Raw genomic sequence first — 19283 nt, 5'->3', positions numbered from 1 at the left:
GAGTGTTTTAGTTTTCCACCTGAAATCATTTCTTTTAAGAAATTGGAAAAGTAACAATAACTTTAAGATCCTCAACTTCAAGTTTAGGTCACCCATTGTCTACCAAAGTGCTAATAGATCTGAGCATTGTCCAATGAAAGAATTATGAGCATTGTTCAATGAAAAGAGAAGTTTGATCATTAAGTTGGAGTACAAAACTTCAGATCCACCGCTACTAATGAAACTTGAAAGTCCCAAAATATTCTTCATAATTATATTTCCATGAACTGGAATAGCTGAATAACATTTGTCCATGATTATACTCTGTCATGCATATTTGAAAGAAATGGAACTCTAGTTTTATGAGAAGTTATAAATACGGCTCATTCCAAGGTCACAAAGGATTAGCATTTGTAAAGATTGAAAAAGTTGCAAGGCAGCACAGTTCATTTATTGAAAGTCTTAGCATTGGTAGAGAAGGAAACAAGAGCTGCAAGACAGCATAATTCAGTTGTTGAAAGTCTTGATATTAGGTTAGCTTGCTGCTTAGGGAACTGAAAGGAAAAAAATATTCATAAAATGGTGGCTGAAAGTCTAATTCTGCAGCAAGGTTGTGGCTCAATAAACAAAAGACAGATAAATGTTGGTGTAAAGGTCCAAGAGAACCAAGGTTCCAGTTCTAAATCCATGGGAAAGTTATAACTTCAGAGACATAAGAAAGATGAACATTGGTATAAAGATGACCATGAATCTGCTTCTAAGGAACATGATAAAGATGTTTTACTCCTTATCTAGGGAAGATGCTCTTTTTTCTGACAAGCAAGCTGGTGGAGAGTAATTGGATTGAGGGTTTCAGTGCAGAGTTTGTTGGAGATTCTGAGAGATCCAGCACAGCCCTTCCCCATCAACAAAGCCTTTGAGTGTGAAGGTAATGAGTAGAATCTTCATTGAAGCAAAATTAGCTTGTGATTTAGTCCCCATGACCTTTATTCTTATCAAGTAGAAGCATAGAGAATGAAAAACGTTATCCTGCCATGTGCAGGACAATAAAATGAGCATGGAATAGCAAAAGTAAACTACTATGCTCTAACTGATAATGGATCAAAACAGAAGAGAAAAATAACACAACATGTCATGTCATTCAACTCTTCAACAATTCATGTTAAAACCATCAACTCACAATGGATACAGAAGAGAAATATAGCAAAAGAAAGAAAAAAAGTAGTAGCTGGTGATAAGTAGAAGATGCTTCTAATACTGATTGACAAAATGTATCATCATCAACAACTGTTCAAGGTTTTGCAGTACACAGCATTTAATGCTTGACAATTTCTACGATAGTGTTGTTAACAGCTAATGTGAATTTAGCATATAGTTGCAATTGGCACAACATAAATACCGTTGGTGAAATGTTTTTGTCACACTGTTCGTACACCATGGATGCAATGTCTGGAAGATTTTGTTTGAAGTAAATCTCCGTGTAAAGAGCAGTCAATATTGCCTTCTTGTCTATGTAACATGCAAATCAACTTAAGGCAGTATGTAGGTTGGGTATGTTTAGTGCAATGCCTGCAAGACAGAGTCAAGGGTAACCGAAGTATTGAATGGTAATTGACCGATTGCATGTGCTGCAGCATAGTTCGTATGGAGGCAAACATGCATACTGTATCTTCAATGTTGCAACAACCTACAAAACAAATTTAGTAAATAAGCATTGCGATAAGTTAGAGAGTTGGGGACAACTTGAAATACAAAGTGAAAAGCATAGAAAAGCAGATTTATGTACTTGCCTGGATGTTGCACCTAGACAATGTTCACAAGTGAGCTTTTGTGAATTCATTGTTTAAACTTTAGATTTTCTACAAAAGAGAACTGTGATAGGCAGATAGAATGTGAACCTTTTGGACCAGTTCGCACAATTTTTTTGAAGAGGATTAGTCGCATGTTTGTTGATGATAATAATTGTTGCAGAACAGCCCATTGATCTGTGTAGCTTCTTGGGATATGAAGCTGCAAAAATAATAGCTAGTGCATAATCGTAGCATATCTAGTAGTTAGTACATAAGGATAGAATTGTTAGTACATGAGGATAGAATATAAAGTGAGATGGGATTAAAAACAAGTTGTGCGTGTGGTTAAAGTGTACCATGGCCATGTTTTCTTGCAAATCACCATCTTTGACATAGGCATCAAGTTGGCCTTTGTTGATGTGATAGCTTGTGCCAATTGCTCCGAAGGAGCCAACTGAATAACTGCAATTAGCATCTATCAGTTAAGAGATAACCATTTCGGGTGTTAATTTGTGCTGTTTACACACAGGTTTGACAATCTCCATTGTTCTTCTAGCATTTAAAGCAATGCAGGAATGTGCATCCCCTCTCTTATGGTATTTTATTTTTAATTGCGAAATTAGTGATCTGTATGCTGGAACCAACTGTGATACGTGGCAGGAAATTGTCTATTAAAGTATTGCTGATGTTCATTGTTATTGTTATTTGACCATTGGAATTGACAAGGTTGACATGGACAACTTCTGTTCTAGGTTGATTTCTGGGAAGTTGTTGGTTGCTGGTCCATAAACAACTAGAACTTCACCTCCGAATGCAAGCTCATTGTTTGCAAAAATCCAATACTGTACATAACTTCACCTTCAAATGCGAGCTCGTTGCCTACAGAGATCAAATATTGAATTACATGTTGCCATATTGAGGGGAGGCTACAAGAGGAAAGCATGTAGCAAAAAAAGTATAGCTTGTTAGAATTTGTTAGGAAATGGTTACGTGAATTTGCATGTGTCAAAACTAGAGTCACTAAGATTGGACAGTGTTGCATCTAGCATCTTAGAGAGGCAAAAATTGATACAGGGATACATGTGATAGAAAGTTTCATGTGGGCAGAAAGACCTATTAAAGGCAGCAAACAGATAAGAAAATGTTCTGAGGAAAAGTGTTAGAGAGAGAACCTTTGTTCTGTTTCAGTGTCTTGTATATCCAGCATACGAGGAGGTAAGTTGTTGGTGGTCTTGGTGCCAAGGTGGCTGTGAGAAAACAATGGAAGAGTGTAAGTAATAGAGCTAATGAAATATAATAGAAGGCAGCATTTGCCTAGCATGATTGAGATATCTTACCATTTTTTAAGTTTATCTTGCGGAGTGGTACTCTCTTCAGTTGTTGTTTTCTTGTCCTTGGGGCACCTTGAAAATGCAAACAAGAAGAGCACATTACGAAAGCATTCGGAAAGCAAGTAAACATGTCAGTGGGTACTGATGGGCTGGAAAGGTTAGTCAATCAAGATGTTGTGCATCATTGCAGTTCTGAAAACCTTGTGAGTAAACTATAGATGCACTCAAGACAATGACTAAGTATTGTAGTGGGAAACCATGTCAAGTAAATACCTTTGTATGGTGCATCCTGTCTGGAAAAGGTGGATTGGAAGACATGCTGATGTGGCATTGACTGTGACAAGGTAAAGAGAGCTGTGAGTATATTGTTTTCCAAATTAATATTATTATACCATACCAAAAATTTTAATGACTTAATCTTTTAAATATTATTTGTAACCAGTGGCATGAAATCTTAAAGTAATGTGAACAAAACTGAAAGATGGTTCAGCAAAATTATCTCTGTTTTCTTGTCTTAGACGGAACTTTTCCAGTATGAGTGAGATGAATTTCAGATATAAAAAAGATAATCACATTTTACCGTTGCCGTCACCTTCCTCTTCCTCTATATCAATCGGTATCAGAGTATAGCTTTCAGATATATTATAGGCGATTTGTTAAAGGTTGGAAGTTGAAGATTCATAATGCACAGAGAAGATAATGTGGCAAAGGAGATTAGAGAATTTAAAGAGAGATACACTAAGCTGAAGGAGATGACACAAAGGAAGGCACTATTTGGGACAAGTTGTAAATGCAAAACAAGGTATGTAATGAGGTAATAGATTCAAGTTCTAAGGATAGAATTCTTTGTCAAGTTTTGCCAATGAATTGTAATCTCTTAAATTTTAGAAAGGCCATGGCAGTTTAAGAGATATGCTTTGTATGACGGGAGAGAAAAAAATTCAAATTAAGAAAGATGGAAACACTTTGTCTCTAATATGATTGCAGAAGGATGAAAAAGAGAAAGATAGGATACCAAGGGTGATCGTGATAGGCAGGAGGGAATTTCTAAGGCATGAGGAAGACGAAAACAAAGAAGGTGCAGCCACACAAGAAAAGAGAATGTTGATACAAGTATAAGCAATGATGCAAGGTTGAAGAGTAAAGAAGAAGATAAGATATAGCTCTACGAGTCTGAAAATATAGTGATGTCAAGGTTTGAAGGTCATAGACAATATAGGAGAATAAAAGCTGTGACGAGCCAAGGTAAAAGGTAGGTAAATAAGTTTGAGATGATTGAAGAGAAGCAAGTTGAAGTTACGGTATCCAACGAGGATGATGGATAGTTAGATTTAGTTAGCACAGAGGCTTATAAACCTGATAGGATAGAGATCCTTGAGGCAGAGTGTCAAATGCAAAGAGTGAGCAGTCAAAGTAAGGAGATGGAAGGTGAGGTACAAGAAAGTATGACCACATTTGAGCACACCGGACAGTTGAGATTAAAGTTGCAATCACCTCAAGAGGTGAAGATGCACTATTATGATACTGCCACTTTATGTTTTCTGTAATCTCCAGCTGGCACCATACCTACAGAAGGGTTATTTAACTTAAGGAGAATAACCAAAGATTAGCAGTGTGAGAGAAGCAAAAATCACCTCACCTGTTGAATTCACAGTGAAGAGTAATTTTCAACATCTCTTCCAATTGCAGTTATCCTAGGCTCTCTATATACCCATGCTGGTCCAATTTGTCTGTTTTATGATTTAAGTCGGGGTGCAACTGCTTTATTAGCTTCCTTTCAAAAAATTGGAAAGTCTGCCAAAACTATAGCAGTTATAAATTCAAGTAATTTCAAGTGTATATAACACTTACAAAGCCAAATATACTCAGAAAAACTCATTAAATAGATTCATAAAACAGCAAAAAAAAAAACATCAATTTAAACTTTCACAGAGAGTCTGTGAACATTAGCATAGCTTTTAAGTATTTTTTAATTTAATACATGTATATATAGGGATAGGCAGTAAAAAATTATAATTTAAAATAGCATTGAATCTGTGACCTTTAGCATAGCTTTAAGTATTTTTGAATTTAATACAAGTATATACCGATAGACAGTAAATGCTTACAATTGAAACTTAAAACTATGAAATCTTTTAGCATAGCTTTGACTATTTTTGAGTTTAATATAAGTATATACCGATAGGCAGTAAATGCTTACAATTAAAACTAAAAACTATGAAATTTGACTATTTATAAATTTCAGAGAAATGTATAAACATGGGCATGAGAGACAAGCAGGTAGGTGTAGTTTTTCTATATTATATATCAACTTTTCACAAATAGGTTGACGGTTGACCTATATTCCTTCAAATTTAGTCTTGCCAACTTTCAGTCCATCCCTTTTAAGCTCCTAGCTTGGTGACTTTTCATTGCATTATATGTTTTAGTCCTTGTCTAAGTAGCCCCTAGGTGGCTCCCTTCTCATCACACATCCTCGAGGTTTGCCTTAATGTTCTTTCCGGGTTTTCCTTGCTCCGCTTCCCCTTACACCTCTATGTGGGACTCTTCTTTTTTACTGCATTAAAGGTCTTAGGTGATCTAGGTTTGACTGGGTTCCTGTCTAAATGTCTTCCCGATGAGAAGGAAGTCTATTTTAGTTCTGCAATTTGTTCTTATCTTTAGCATGGTGTTCCTTTTGGTTTCCAGCCCATGTTGTTAAATTCCCATTGCTGGCACACTTCGTTAGTTAAGATCCCAAGGAACAAAGTAATGTTGACATCTCCAGGTGTATTCGAAGATTGATTCATGATGAGAAGATCAGAAGAACAAAGATCTAAAGCAATGGAACTCTCAGAGTAAAAAGCCGAAGGCAGAATCTGATTTTGTGAAGAGAAATGGAGTTTCATCAACCTGAATGCTTCTCCTTTGGATGCGAACATCTTCAAGTTCATTTCCAAAGCAAAGTTGGGAAATGAAGAGGAATAGCGACCAAATCAATAGAAACATTTCTAGTTGTCATTTCTTTGGAAAACATATGCCTCGATGATACTCTCCATCCAAAAGGAAAATATGGATTTTTTATCCTGGAAGATATAAAAGTGTGGAAATACTAAATTCGGATGCGAAGACATTCTTTGGAGATACCACAAAGTTATTTCTAATGGAGTAATTTGTGAAGTGCAAACCTGATACAAAGGAAATAATCGCCCGAGTGCTCAAGGCGGAAAGTTCATTTCGCGGCTTCTCCAAGTTAAGAGAAAAATAATAACAGAAAGCTTTGTGCGGAAAAGAAAGCGATAATTTCTCGTGATGCGATCCTGAATCAAAGGAAAAGGCAAGCTTACAAAAAGATAAGTTTATGCTTCCTTCCCCGTACATAAAGAATTGTAGTACAAACCCTTGTGTAGGATTCCGAAGTTAAAAGGGTAGCTTCCAATAAAGCTTGAACCAATTGATTCGATAAGTGAATAATCTTGCTACTACAAGAGATTCAAGTGAATTTTATGTTCATCAAATTTATGAATCGTCATTAGAGTAGAAGTAAAATAATTTAAAGAGTTGTTAATCTACCTAATTTATTACAAATCCAACCGTTAGTTGTGAGTTATTTCATTCGTGTGGCGCCAACGTTCAAATTTCTGAGTCATGTGATCAAATTTCTGCCAAACGGAGTTTCTCATGTCATAACGATTATTTTGTCGAAGTAATTTGTCTTCTCTATGTAAAACTATAAGCTAATGGCAATCGGAGCAGCAGCGTATGATAGTCTAGTTGGATTGGGGAGTGAGTTAAAGAACTTTTCTGACACTTCCTTCAAGTTTTACAACCCGGGTGATCTATACAAAAGACTTAATACCCAACCCATCCATCCAATTACACAAAAACTGAAAGAAAGCGGATTAGTTGAAGCTGGCAGTTGGGTTGTGCAAGCGCCAAAATTGGTAAAGAAATGTATTGAGAGATACAATCCAGAGACAATAAATATTGTTGCTCGACCAATCTATCATACTTTCTGTCAAAAAGGACTTGATGCAGTCTGCCTTTAGAACGCGAATACCAATGAAGGAAGAGTATTGTGACATTGATTTTTCTTCATCTGCGTCAATGTTTAACAAGAAAAAAGACTCTTAAGGAGAGAAGACATGCAGAGAACATGGTTCCAGACTTCTTGTGGCAAAAAGAGTAAGATGCCAAGGACTCTTTTTGGAACTAATCTAAAGAGGGAAATTGTGGATATCTTGGCATTGTTGCTAAGATTAAAAGGAAAGAAGGAGATTCTGGATTTCATTAAGCATCACTTCTTCTTGGTCCAGGCTGTTTGTGCTGAAGGACTGCAAATTGACTGGGCTCAAATTATATGTGAAGAGCTTGTCTCCTGGCTAAATTTGGCAAAGGCATTCAGGCAATTCTTTATGTCATCGTATTTAATATACGCCTTAGACATGCATCATCTCTAGCCTGATCTTCCCAGTATCGAAGACTTTGATGAGAACACCAAGGTGTATGAATTCTATCCTCGCCCACAATTGTAGAGGAGTTTCGAGGATTATGTAAAGGTAAATGATGCATTCACAATGAGGCTATGCCAAGAATTGCAGGGGTGCCCTAAGCAGAGGTTTTCACCAAAAGCCATATCAGCACTCAACCAGTTCGGATGATGTTTCATCCAATTTTCATCTTTCTCCTACCTGAGGATTGGTGCATTTGATGGTTTCCCGAAGAGACTCCCCAGATATCCCGAAGATAAGGTAGTTCTTGTTGAGTTGTGTAGACAAATACTAGAAGTGAATACCTTATGTTCGAATGTTAGAAAGATAGACGGGATTCCTTTTTCCAATTGTGGTAGGACCTTATTCTTGTGCCTCAAGATCTGATGCCTGGAAATTTGTTAAAGCCTTTGAGAATAGAATTAAATTGATTGATTATGAGGTGATAAGACCCCAATATGACCCTGTTAACTTTGTAAAAAATCATCTAAAGCTAGAGTATGCTCATAGGCATGTTTCAGATATTGAAGACTATTGGGCCAGATGTTATGATGAGTACCAAACCAAAGAAAGGTATTGGTCTAGGTTGACATTAGATGAGATAAAGTTGTATAATAACACTGATGATGCGTCCCTCAACATATGAGCAAATCGAGGACACTCCTATAATGTCAACTCCTCTTGACGGTCCTATTATCGATACAATAGAAGTCCTTACATGTGGTATCATCAAGAGGACAGACAAATGGTTAGAGTGGACTAGAACGAGGAAGAAGAGAACTGGAGCCGCAAGTTCTACTAGTGGAGTAGCTTCCAGGACAGCCCAATCATTTGCCGCTACTTCCACTACTGCTGCTACATCAACATCAGTTGGACCAGCACAATTTGTTGGCGAAGGAAGAGACCAACCTCCTGAGAAGAATGTTCAAATCACCCCAACCTGTTGAGGAGGATCTCTGCCAGATACTAAAAAGGTTGGAGATGAAGAGAAAGATAACACAAAGAAAAGGAGAAGGAGAAAACAGAAACCAAGGACTCCTCCCCTGTGCCAGTCATCAACCTTGATGGTAATAATAACCCTCTAGATGGCCAAGAGCAGGAGGCACCTTAGCAAGGTGAGACTCTAGCCCTCTTTGTTACTAAAGCAACTTCCTTTCCTTTTGCCAACCAAAGCAAGGTGACTCCTCCAATTGCGAGGAAGCTTTTTGATACTACAACTCTACAATCAGCACTTAATGTCCTTTCAACTAAGTCTTGGTTGGAAGAGACTACTGATAAAAAAGAAGAGAAGATATGAGGAAAGTGCTCCATCTAAAGATCTTATTGTACAAGCAACTTTAGCTCAGCCAATATCAAAGAAGGCGAAGAAGCAAAAGACCATAGCAACATTGGCCATGGATTCTTCTACTAGTCACATGCTAGTGGAGATTGCAGAACCTCAAAAGAAGGGATAATTTCATGAGTTGACTTGTAATGATTTTCAGATTAGAATGGTTGACATAGGCATTCCAGTGCACAGTTCTATGGTCAACATCTGGAAATCAACAAATGTGAAGATTGAGCATAGACTAGTGGAGTTAAGGTTAGAGAAAGAGGTACTAAAAGCCTCAATAAGGAGTTAATGCATTACATCAAATCTGCACTTGCAAGTACCTCTACAAGCACATTCAACCCAAGTTCAGAGAAGAACAAGAATTTACTACTTAAGCTTCAACAAGAGAGGCAATTTGGTCAAGTTGGTTGTGCTTGGATAGATGAAATGAAGGCCCAAGGTCTCCCTCTCATTGAGAACCTTGGGAGTTTTTTGTTAGACACTGGCAAATTGAGAGAAGCAGTATCAAGTCACTAGACTTCAATGCACAAAGCATCAGAGAGCCTAACAGAGCAATTGGCCCTGTTGCAAGAGGTCATTAACATGAAGACGAATGTTGCTGTGGCCCATGGGATACTCAAGTCAAGCCAAGAACCACTGCTTCATTGGAAGCAATCGTTGGAATTCAAAATTGAGAACTCAGGTAAGTCTCAACAAGAGCTGAAAGATGTCTATGATTTAGTGAAGAAAGTAATGGACAAGATATTCGAACATTTAAAGGTTTTGCACACTGAATCATGTCACCAATAATGGCCAATTGGTAGACATTGAATGAATGAAGACTAAGTTTCTGGCATTCGTTGAAGAGACTACTGACCCATCAAATGTCCAAGTGGCAAAGATTCCAGAACTTTCAACAGTGGACTATGTCCTAAAGTGTGCAGCGGAAAAGCTCCAATCAAGGATCTCCAGAGTGGAAGAATTGACAGAAATGCATGATTATTGGATGATCAGAGCTAACAATATTCTCATACCCAGTGTCCATGAGTTGAAGAATGTAACTGATGCAATGAAGGCCTATAGAGCCAAATCTGTAACTCCAAAGAAAAACTGATGCTCTGACAAAGTATTACATTATCCCTGCAAGATATGACAAGTGTCACCCCTTCTCTCTCTCTCACTTGCTGATATTGTAGCCATATTTGGCATTTTCCTCGTAGACTTAAACTCTATAACGGATGACTGACCAATCAATCCTATTTTTGGAATGTCTCTGTTCAAAGATGCTCTATTGGCTAATCATCAAATGTAACTGGCCAATTCTAAAGGGCCTAGAAATGTAACTTTATGAGAAGTAAATAAGATAGGCAAAATTTTGATGTGGGCAAACCTCTATAGCCAGGACTACTGTGTGAGACTCTACGTCCATATTTTGATTATGTCATTCATGTTAGTCTAGTTTTAGTTCTTGTATGGTACTTGGAATGAAATGTGTTGTTAATGAAAGGTGGGATTGCAAATAAACTGGGTTTCATTTCTTTCTTTTTATTGGTTATAAGCTTTATTTCCCTCAGTTACAGTATTACCTCATTTCCTCCATTCTATGCAAGTTAGTTCATATGCATTTTCATGGTTGTGTGAGAAGTTTGGGTTTTGCTTAATGTAAGCTAATGAGTAGGAAGCAAACGGTTGTTGTGAAATCTCAGTATCTTGGGCAATCTGGGTATTTGTTGATGTTAGTTTTGTACCACTACATAACATATAGCAACTGAACGCTTGATATGGGATATCAAACACTCAATTCCTCTCTTGAAAAGTTAATACTCATGTAGACATGAGAAAAAACTCCAATGTTCCTTACACCTGTGTATACTAACTCGGTTATCAATGTGATTTGCTAGTAATCAAGTAGGCGGCCTTACATTGTTCATTCAAGGATGACTTGGATTTTTGGTAGGATGGTGGTGACGATGGTTTTGTATGAGTTCCAAATGATGTTGATGGAGATGGTGATGGTGATGGTAGGTGTAGTGCCAGATAATGTTGATTGCGCAAGGAGGCAATAATGCTTCTAATGATTTTTACCTTTCTAACTTTCTAGAATGAGATTCGACTACTCAACTACTCGCTATTCTCCTCCTACTCCTATGAATGGAAAGATTAGTGAATGGATGGGAATCAAATCTAAATGAAAGTTTACCAATGGCTCTACCTCCATAGATGCAATGATTCAAGGGAAAGGAACTAGTTTACCACACAAGGCTTCCCAACAAGCCGCTAGGATGCTAGTGGCCTAGTTATAGATCCCTATCAAACATCCACTAATACTACCATGCAACTATCCATCTACTTTGCTCTCTACTTAACAACCTTCTTGAAATGAAATCTACTTTAGCAACTTTAAAGAAAGTCTTATTCTAACTATTGCAAGTAGAAAACATGCAACAACACCAAAAGTTCTTAATCACCATACAAGTCACAACAATGAGAAAGAAAAGCGATTTTGGCATTATCTTGAGCAACAATTTTCTTCAACCCTTTACAAATCAGAGCAAATGGCCTTATATAGAGGCCAAAAATTACGCATGGCCAAGATTAAGAGACAAAATCAAGGACCGAGATTAAACCTTACATACCCTAATTAGGATTACCATCATTCAACCAATTGCATGAGGGCACCAACTTTGTGGGCCAATGAGAAAATTACAATAATTTGTCAGCCAATGAGAACCTAGGACACTTGGCATGATTTGATTGCATGCACAGGAAATTGCCACCTCATCAACCTTATCTTATAAATTTATCTAATCTTTGAGATGAGGTGAAGCCTTGGATGCTTGAGCTCGTCCTTAGAAACTTTCTCATCACCACTTGAACTTGCTTGTACTTGATGTCCTGACCTTGAAAGGGTGAGGTCTCCATGCACTTGGGGTAATCTTGCCTTGGCCTCGATGGCTTGCCCAGATGTGAACCTCCTTGCAATTTGAGAGTCTTGCTTTTGGCCACCACCTTGAAATCGAACTTGGCCTCTTTCAACCTTTCATCTCGCTTTTCTCCTTCATTGTCTTTTCCTTCCTTAACCTTCCTGGTCTTTTCTAACCTTCCTATTCGAATTTGGTTTGTATGAATAGCCAAGCCTTGCCCCAAATATTTTCAAATCACTTCCTCCAAATTTTCTCTTCCTTGAAATTCATGCTCCCTTGAGATTCACTTTTCGATTTTCACCACCTCTAAATCAAATAGAAGAGGTAGGACCCCATATAGAATTGTTTTTGATTTTGCACGGTCCTAAGTTGTAACTCTAAATTCTTGCTTATAATCCTAGCCCAATCAAATCTTCTTTTTCCATTTCTAATTCCATCAATAAAATAATACATCCAGTTCTTGAATTGCATACTTTGAGCTAAGCCCATGATTCGGCTGAGAAGTACAATAAGATCACCGTACTCTGATTTGAAATCTAACATGGTGAGCCTTGATGATTTGGTAACTCCCTTTTTGCCTTCGTGTAACCAATTTTGCTTTAGGTGAATGAAGAAAGCCTCCTCTAGTGATGGCAATAGATAATTATCCTTTTCTGACGCTTTGTTCAAATTCTTGAAATCGACACATAACCTAATTGCTCTGTTTTTCTTACTAACTAGGACAAGGTTGGCGACCCACGTTGAATGCCTTACTGGGAAGATGATCTGCACATTTAGCAACTTCTTTACTTCTTGGAATATCAATGGTTCTAACAAAGGATTGACTGGCCTTTGCTGCTACCTGAATGGTTTACTCCCTTCCTTTAGTGGAAATATATGTGTGATGATGGAAGGATCATATGTTCATATCCCCAAGCAATTACATCTGGGAATTCCTTCATCAAACTTAGTATATCCACCTTTTCCTTAGGTGTGCAAACTTTCCCAATATGAACTATTTTGGGACAATCCTCTATTCCCAAATTTACCTTTTCACATTCATCACCCCCCATGGGTTGATATTGCACTTTGTTGAATTGGTCCATGTCGAATATACTAACTCAATCATTCCCTTTGGAATAGTATTTTTCTTCAAGCTTATAACTCCTCAGTCAATTTCTACTTCTTCATCAACTTCACCATCAATGAGTTGTGTTGTAAAAACATCTGAATTGGTCAAGAATTTGAGGATATGTCTATCGTCTTCAAACACCTGGAAGTTCTTGATATTATCTAGTACTGATGGGATCAATGCTAACTTAACTCTAAATTTCTCCAAGCCGTCCAACTTGATTGGTGCTAGTGAGCTTGCAATTTGTGCGAGGGCATTAGCCACCTGATTATTCGCTCTATAGCTAAACTTGATATTGAAGGCATCAAAGTCCTCTATCAAATCCCAAACTCTGTTTCTATATCTCTTCAATCTCTTGTCATGGCAAGCGAACTTCTGCTTTATCTGCTCAATTACTAAATATGAACCTCCAAGTACATGAAGTATCTTGGCACCTTTCTTGATAGCCAACAAGCAGCCTAAAAGAAAAGATTCATATTTTGCCATATTGTTGGTGCATGGGAATTGCAATCTATGTGCCTCCAAATATGTTGCCCCTATTGGGCTAACTAACTCAAATCCGGCTTCAGTCCCTTGCTTGGTTTTGGAACCATCGAACCTTAGAGTCCATACTCCATCACTTTCTTGATACTCCTTTTGGGAACCTTTGGACTTGTCTGTTTCATCACTTTTCTTCATTTCCAATTTAGGGGGCGTAGTTTGGTTCTTTGTTTCACCCATCATGCTACTTTCTGCTTCAACAACTTGTAATGTTTCAACCTTCGATTTGCCATGTTGATCATCTTGTTTTAATGCCCTTGGGATTCTCTTCTCTACTTGTTCTAAGGCAATTGTGCACAAGGAGCAAGATAATTCCAAATGGAAAGCATTGTGGATTCTGCACCAGTTGGGCAATAATAAGTTTCTTACTGATGTTTAGTTACCCAGCTCTACTCCTTGCTGTACAATTCTAATCACAAAGTTCTTAAAATTCTCAAACATGCCTTCACCATCTTCGGATGAAGTATCTGGATCCAACTCAATGCGGATTTTAGTGGAATCCCTTCACTTATGATATTCATTGTCAACACTTTTGTCTTCTTTGGTCTATAGGTGTTCATATTTGTTTCTATAAACAATATTTCATTTGGTTCCCCATATTCAGTAACTATCAATCTCAACCTTGGGGTGCTATCGATTTTGATTTGGTTGGCCAATCCTCTCCATGGGAGCCACATGTGAGAAAAGTCAGTTGCCATGTATCCATTTAACTTTCTGGCCTAATCTCTACCTAGGATCAATCCATAGGAATCGGCCACATCTACAATGAAAATATCTACCATGTGTTCCATCCTCAGATCAAATGCCGACTGCATGTGTATGTTGTGTAGCTCACCTACCATCGACACTTCCATCTTATCCAATTGGGTAACCCTTCTGTTTGATCCCAAAGGCGTGATTCCCAAACTTCTACAAATATTCAATGGCATAACGTTACTCAATGCTCTTGAATCTATCTAACAATTATGGAGAAGCTTCCCAAATATCCTCACTGAGAGTAGGAATGGGGTTGGCTCATCTTTCCCTTGATAATATACCACTGGGTGTCTTATGTACTTGCTTCGGCTTCACTCCAAAATCTATTGGTTGAACTACCTCTTCTTTCTTCACCTTTTCCTTATTATTTACCAGGTCTTGACTCCTTTGAGTCTGTTGTTCCATCGGTGTTGATCCTTGAGCCACATAGATTGGTTGAGGCCCTAGCTGTCTGTTGAACTCATTAATGTCACCATATGCAATCTCTTGTGTAGAACTCTCCATGTCTCTGTATGAAACCTCTTGAGATGAATTCGTCATGTTCCCTCCTGGAATGTCTTGGATCACATGCACTGAATTAGGAGGAGGCCTCCCTAGTATGCGTTATTGCACTTTGAGTGTGAGACCCTTGTGATCTATTATCCTTCAAACTGTTAAGGAATGTATCTCTAATCTCCATTATCTTCAACAATTCAAACAAAGGGAGATTGATTTTGATCTTCTTCATCTCCTCTGTTACACTTTGTCCTAATCTTTTCATCTCATCATTGTTTACAGCATTGTTTCCCGCTCTTCCTCTATTTACTTCTTGTGTCAATTGGACACTCTGTGATCCTCGAACATCTTGATTGTTTTGTTGCATACTTTGTTGAGAACTTTGTGTTCCGCTGCCGTTGTTATGGTTACCATGTTTGTACTCGGGTGCATCCCTGAAGAATTTGGTATGTTACTTGCATTGGGGTGTGGACGCGTATTGAAATTGTTTGGAGGTATGGAGGACGTGAAAGGTCCATCATTCCTCTTATTGTTCTTTTGATAAAACCTTGCATTGCTAGCCGATTGTTGAAATGTTTGGTTCCCACCTATCCCTTGAACTAGAACAACGCTGCTCAAAGGTGGGAAAGAAAAATCTGACCCATTGTTATCCTCATTTCGATCTATTACCTCGCTAATTGGCCCGTTGGCTGACTCAGGAGGAAATCTCCCTTGATGTTCTTCATATGCTTCAAATTTCGGTGGAAATGAAATCTCCTCAAAAGTCAAGCATTGATCATATCCTGAGGATGGGACAATTTCATACCCCGTGACCTTAATATCCTCCTGATTGTTTGACTCATCTATTATGTTCTGAAATAGGTTAGATGCCCTTTTGAACTCAACACATCCTAACTCCGAATGTTGACCAATCTCATGGAATCTAAAATATTTAGACATGGCGGACTCAGCAAGAAATATTCTATCCACCGGCCTACTATCCGCTAAGGCTTGATTATCTAGTGGCGACAGCACATTTCCATTGTTTGGGCCTGTGTTCCATGTCCTCTTTTGGTTAGACTGATTGTTATATCCTTGATCTTGTGACTGGTTGTTACTTTGATGATTATTATTTTGATAATTCCTTTGATACCACCACCTTGGTTTTTTCTTTGATAATCTTTGTCCTGATAGTTTCTTTGGTATCCACCTTCTTGATGATTTCTCTGATACCCTCCTTGATAACTTCTACCATGATTCTAATAATTATTTCCTTGATTGTTTCTATGGGAACTTTGGAGTTGATTGTTTTGATTTCTCAAATAAGTAACTTCTGTAGATAGCTTCTTGACTTGCTCGATCAATTCCTTCATTTCATCCTTTTCTTCTTGTGTTCTCGTGGATGAACTTGCATTTTGCAAATAAATTGGCATTGGTGGTGGTGCCTGAGACAATGGAGGCCCTAGATGTACCATCAACTAATTTGTAGGTGCCTGGTATGTAAGTTGTGGAACTGGATTATTCGGATACCTAGCACTTGGGGGTTCCATTCCTTATTGGTCCAATTGCTTCCCTATTTCAATTGCTTTAGTGTAAGCTTCATTCAACGTTGTGGGAGCAGGATTCACTATCCTTGTAAACATAGTTGTCTATCTACGGCACTGTAATATGCTTCTAAAGCACCTGCCTCCGTCATTTTGTAAGGGGCTTGCAATCTCGTATAGGCCTTGTGGAAACAATTGTTGAAGGAACTTATTGACTCCTTATCATGTCTCCTAATGTCCACAAACATCCTATGCAACTCCAATGGTGAGGTGCGCATGCCGAATTTTGCAATAAAAGCTTCTCTGAGCTGAACCCATCCTGTTCTAGACGACAATGGCAGATTGACAAACCAATAGTATGGGTCTTCCCCCAATGAATAAGGGAAAAGCCTGCACGCTACATCCTCATGTTGAATCCTTCTATTGCACAATGCATCTTCAAATACTTTGATATGCTCCTCTATTGTACGATGGGTCATTAACAAAGAACTTGGAGCATAATACCGCTAGATTCTTCGGTAAATCATGATATTGTTGAAATGAAATGGGTGAGGCATTGTTTTGAATCCATGGTGGTTAAGCCATCGTTCCTTGATTGACTTGAGCTTGAACTGGTTGACTACTTGAGGGGCTAGCCAAATTTGAAGTATCAGCTACCCAGCGATTCCTTGATATCTTATGAAATTCTAACACAAGTAAATCCTCTTCCAAGTGTGGTGTAGATCACAGTATCCTTTGCCTTCTATCCGATTGCAATTTCTCAAACCTTTCGGGGGAAAAAGACACAATTTTTCTATCCAACTTGACTATAGTTCAAACCCGATTGATTTTCCTAATTTGAATTTTCCTCAACAGTGGCCTGAGCTTGTCTTCATGCTTTCCTTTCTCTTGCAAGCTTCCTTTCTAGTTCTCTTTGACATTCCAACCTCTTCTGAATTCTCCTTTCAATAGCTCGTGCTTTCCTTTCTTCTTGGTTCAATATATCAACGGTGTCCAAATACTCTCTAGTACTTTCACTTTCCTCCCAAGCAGTTGAGCACAAACTGGCTACAATATGATCTTGAAGTGTTCCCCAAGTCACTCTATGTTGATTTGATCTAGGAAGCACCATTCTTCTTCATAATTGAATACCAACAAATCCTCAAACAAAACACTTTTTAGGCCCTCCTTTTAGCGCCAGATAATGTTGATGTCAATTTTGTACCACTACATAACATATAGCAATTGAACGCTTGATATGGGATATCAAACATTCAATTCCTCTTTTGAAAAGTTGATACTCATGAAGACATGAGAAAAAACTCCAATGTTCCTTACACCTGTGTATACTAACTCAGTTATCGATGTGATTTGTTGGTAATCACGTAGGCAGCCTTCCATTGTTCATTCAAGAATGACTTGGATTTTTGGTGGGATGGTGGTGACGATGGTTTTTTATGAGTTCCAGATGATGTTGATGGAGATGGTGATGATGACAGTAGGGGTAGTGCCAGATAAAGTTGATTGCACGAGGAGGCAATAATGCTTCTAATGACTTTTACCTTCCTAACTTTCTAGAATGGAATTCGACTACTCAATTACTCGCTATTCTACTCCTATGAATGGAAAGATTAGCGAATGGATGGGGATCGAATCTAATGAAAGTTTACCAACAGCTCTACCTCCATAGATGCAATGATCCAAGGGAAAGGAACTAGTTTACCACACAAGGTTTCCCAACAAGCCGCTAGGATGCTAGTGGCCTAGTTATAGATCCCTATCAAACATCCACTAATACTACCATGCAACTATCCATCTACTTTGCTCTCTACTTAACAACCTTCTTGAAATGAAATCTACTTTAGCAACTTCAAAGAAAATCTTATTCTAACTATTGGAAGTAGAAACCATGCGACAACACCAGAAGTTCTTAATCACCATACAAGTCACAACAATGAGAAAGAAAAGCGATTTTGGCATTATCGTGAGCAACCCTTTACAAATTAGAGCAAATGGCCTTATGTAGAGGCCAAAAATTACGAGTGGCCAAGATTAAGAGGCAAAATCAAGGACCGAGATTAAACCTTACAAACCCTAATTAGGGTTACCATCATTCGACCAATTACATGAGGGCAACAACTTTGTGGGCCAATGAAAAAAATTACAATAATTTGTTAGCCAATGAGAACATAGGACACTTGGCATGATTTGATTGCATGAACAGGAAATTGCCAACTCATCAACCTTATCTTATAAATTTATTTAATCTTTGAGATGAGGTGAAGCCTTGGATGCTTGAGCTCGTCCTTAGAAACTTTCTCATCACCACTTGAACTTGCTTGTACCTGATGTCTTGACCTTGAAAGGGTGAGGTCTCCATGCACTTGGGGTAATCTTGCCTTGGCCTCGATGGCTTGCCCAAATGTGAACCTCCTTGCAATTTGAGAGTCTTGCTTTTGGCCACCACCTTGAAATCGAACATGACCTCTTTCAACCTTTCATTTTGCTTTTCTCCTTCATTGTCTTTGCCTTCCTTAACCTTCCTGGTCTTTTCTAACCTTCCTATTCGAATTTGGTTTGCATGAATAGCCAAGCCTTGCCTCAAATATTTTCAAATCACTTCCTCCAAATTTGCTCTTCCTCGAATTCACTCTCCCTTGAGATTCACTTTTCAATTTTCACCGCCTCTAAATCAAATAAAAGAGGTACGACCCCATATAGAATTGCTTTTGATTTTGCACAGTCCTAAGTTGCAACTCTAAATTCTCGCTTATAATCTTAGCCCAATCAAATCTTCTTTTTCCATTTCCAATTCCATCAATAAAATAATACATCTAGTTCTCGAATTGCATACCTTGAGCTAAGCCCATGATTCGGCTGAGAAGTACAACAAGATCGCCGTACTCTGATTTGAAATCTGACATGGTGAGCCTTGATGATTTGGTAACTCCTTTTTTGCCTTCGTGTAACAAATTTTGCTTTAGGTGAATGAAGAAAGCCTCCTCTAGTGATGGCAATGAATAATTATCCTTTTCTGACACTCTATTCAAATTCTTGAAATCGACACATAACCT

At 38.2% G+C, this 19283-nt stretch overlaps 1 protein-coding gene across 10 annotated transcripts in view; it reads right to left on the bottom strand.

Moving 5' to 3' along the window:
- Positions 1 to 1099: 1099 nt before the first annotated feature.
- Positions 1100 to 19283, bottom strand: part of LOC149544738 (uncharacterized) — a 29843-nt gene continuing 11659 nt past the window's right edge. For 3 of the 10 annotated variants that reach the window (XM_089795321.1, XM_089795312.1, XM_089795314.1), the window contains 4 exons: positions 3374 to 3434; positions 3107 to 3172; positions 2942 to 3016; positions 1100 to 1666 (listed from right to left, as the gene is read on the bottom strand). In XM_089795321.1, coding sequence (XP_089651447.1) covers positions 1651 to 1666; positions 2942 to 3016; positions 3107 to 3172; positions 3374 to 3434 — 218 coding nt within the window. In that variant the 3' untranslated portion in view covers positions 1100 to 1650. Of the gene's footprint in view, positions 1667 to 1877; positions 2649 to 2941; positions 3017 to 3106; positions 3173 to 3373; positions 3435 to 4739; positions 4831 to 19283 lie in introns of those variants that run through there. The other 7 variants (XM_089795320.1, XM_089795317.1, XM_089795318.1 and 4 more) reach the window with 6 other exon arrangements.

Source organism: Cupressus sempervirens, chromosome 8, assembly GCF_028749045.1.
Source record: "Cupressus sempervirens isolate cs-2001-9-10 chromosome 8, ASM2874904v1, whole genome shotgun sequence".
NCBI classification, from domain to species: Eukaryota; Viridiplantae; Streptophyta; class Pinopsida; order Cupressales; family Cupressaceae; genus Cupressus; species Cupressus sempervirens.
Note: the sequence above shows the minus strand (reverse complement) of the source record. Positions and strands in the feature narration are given on the sequence as shown.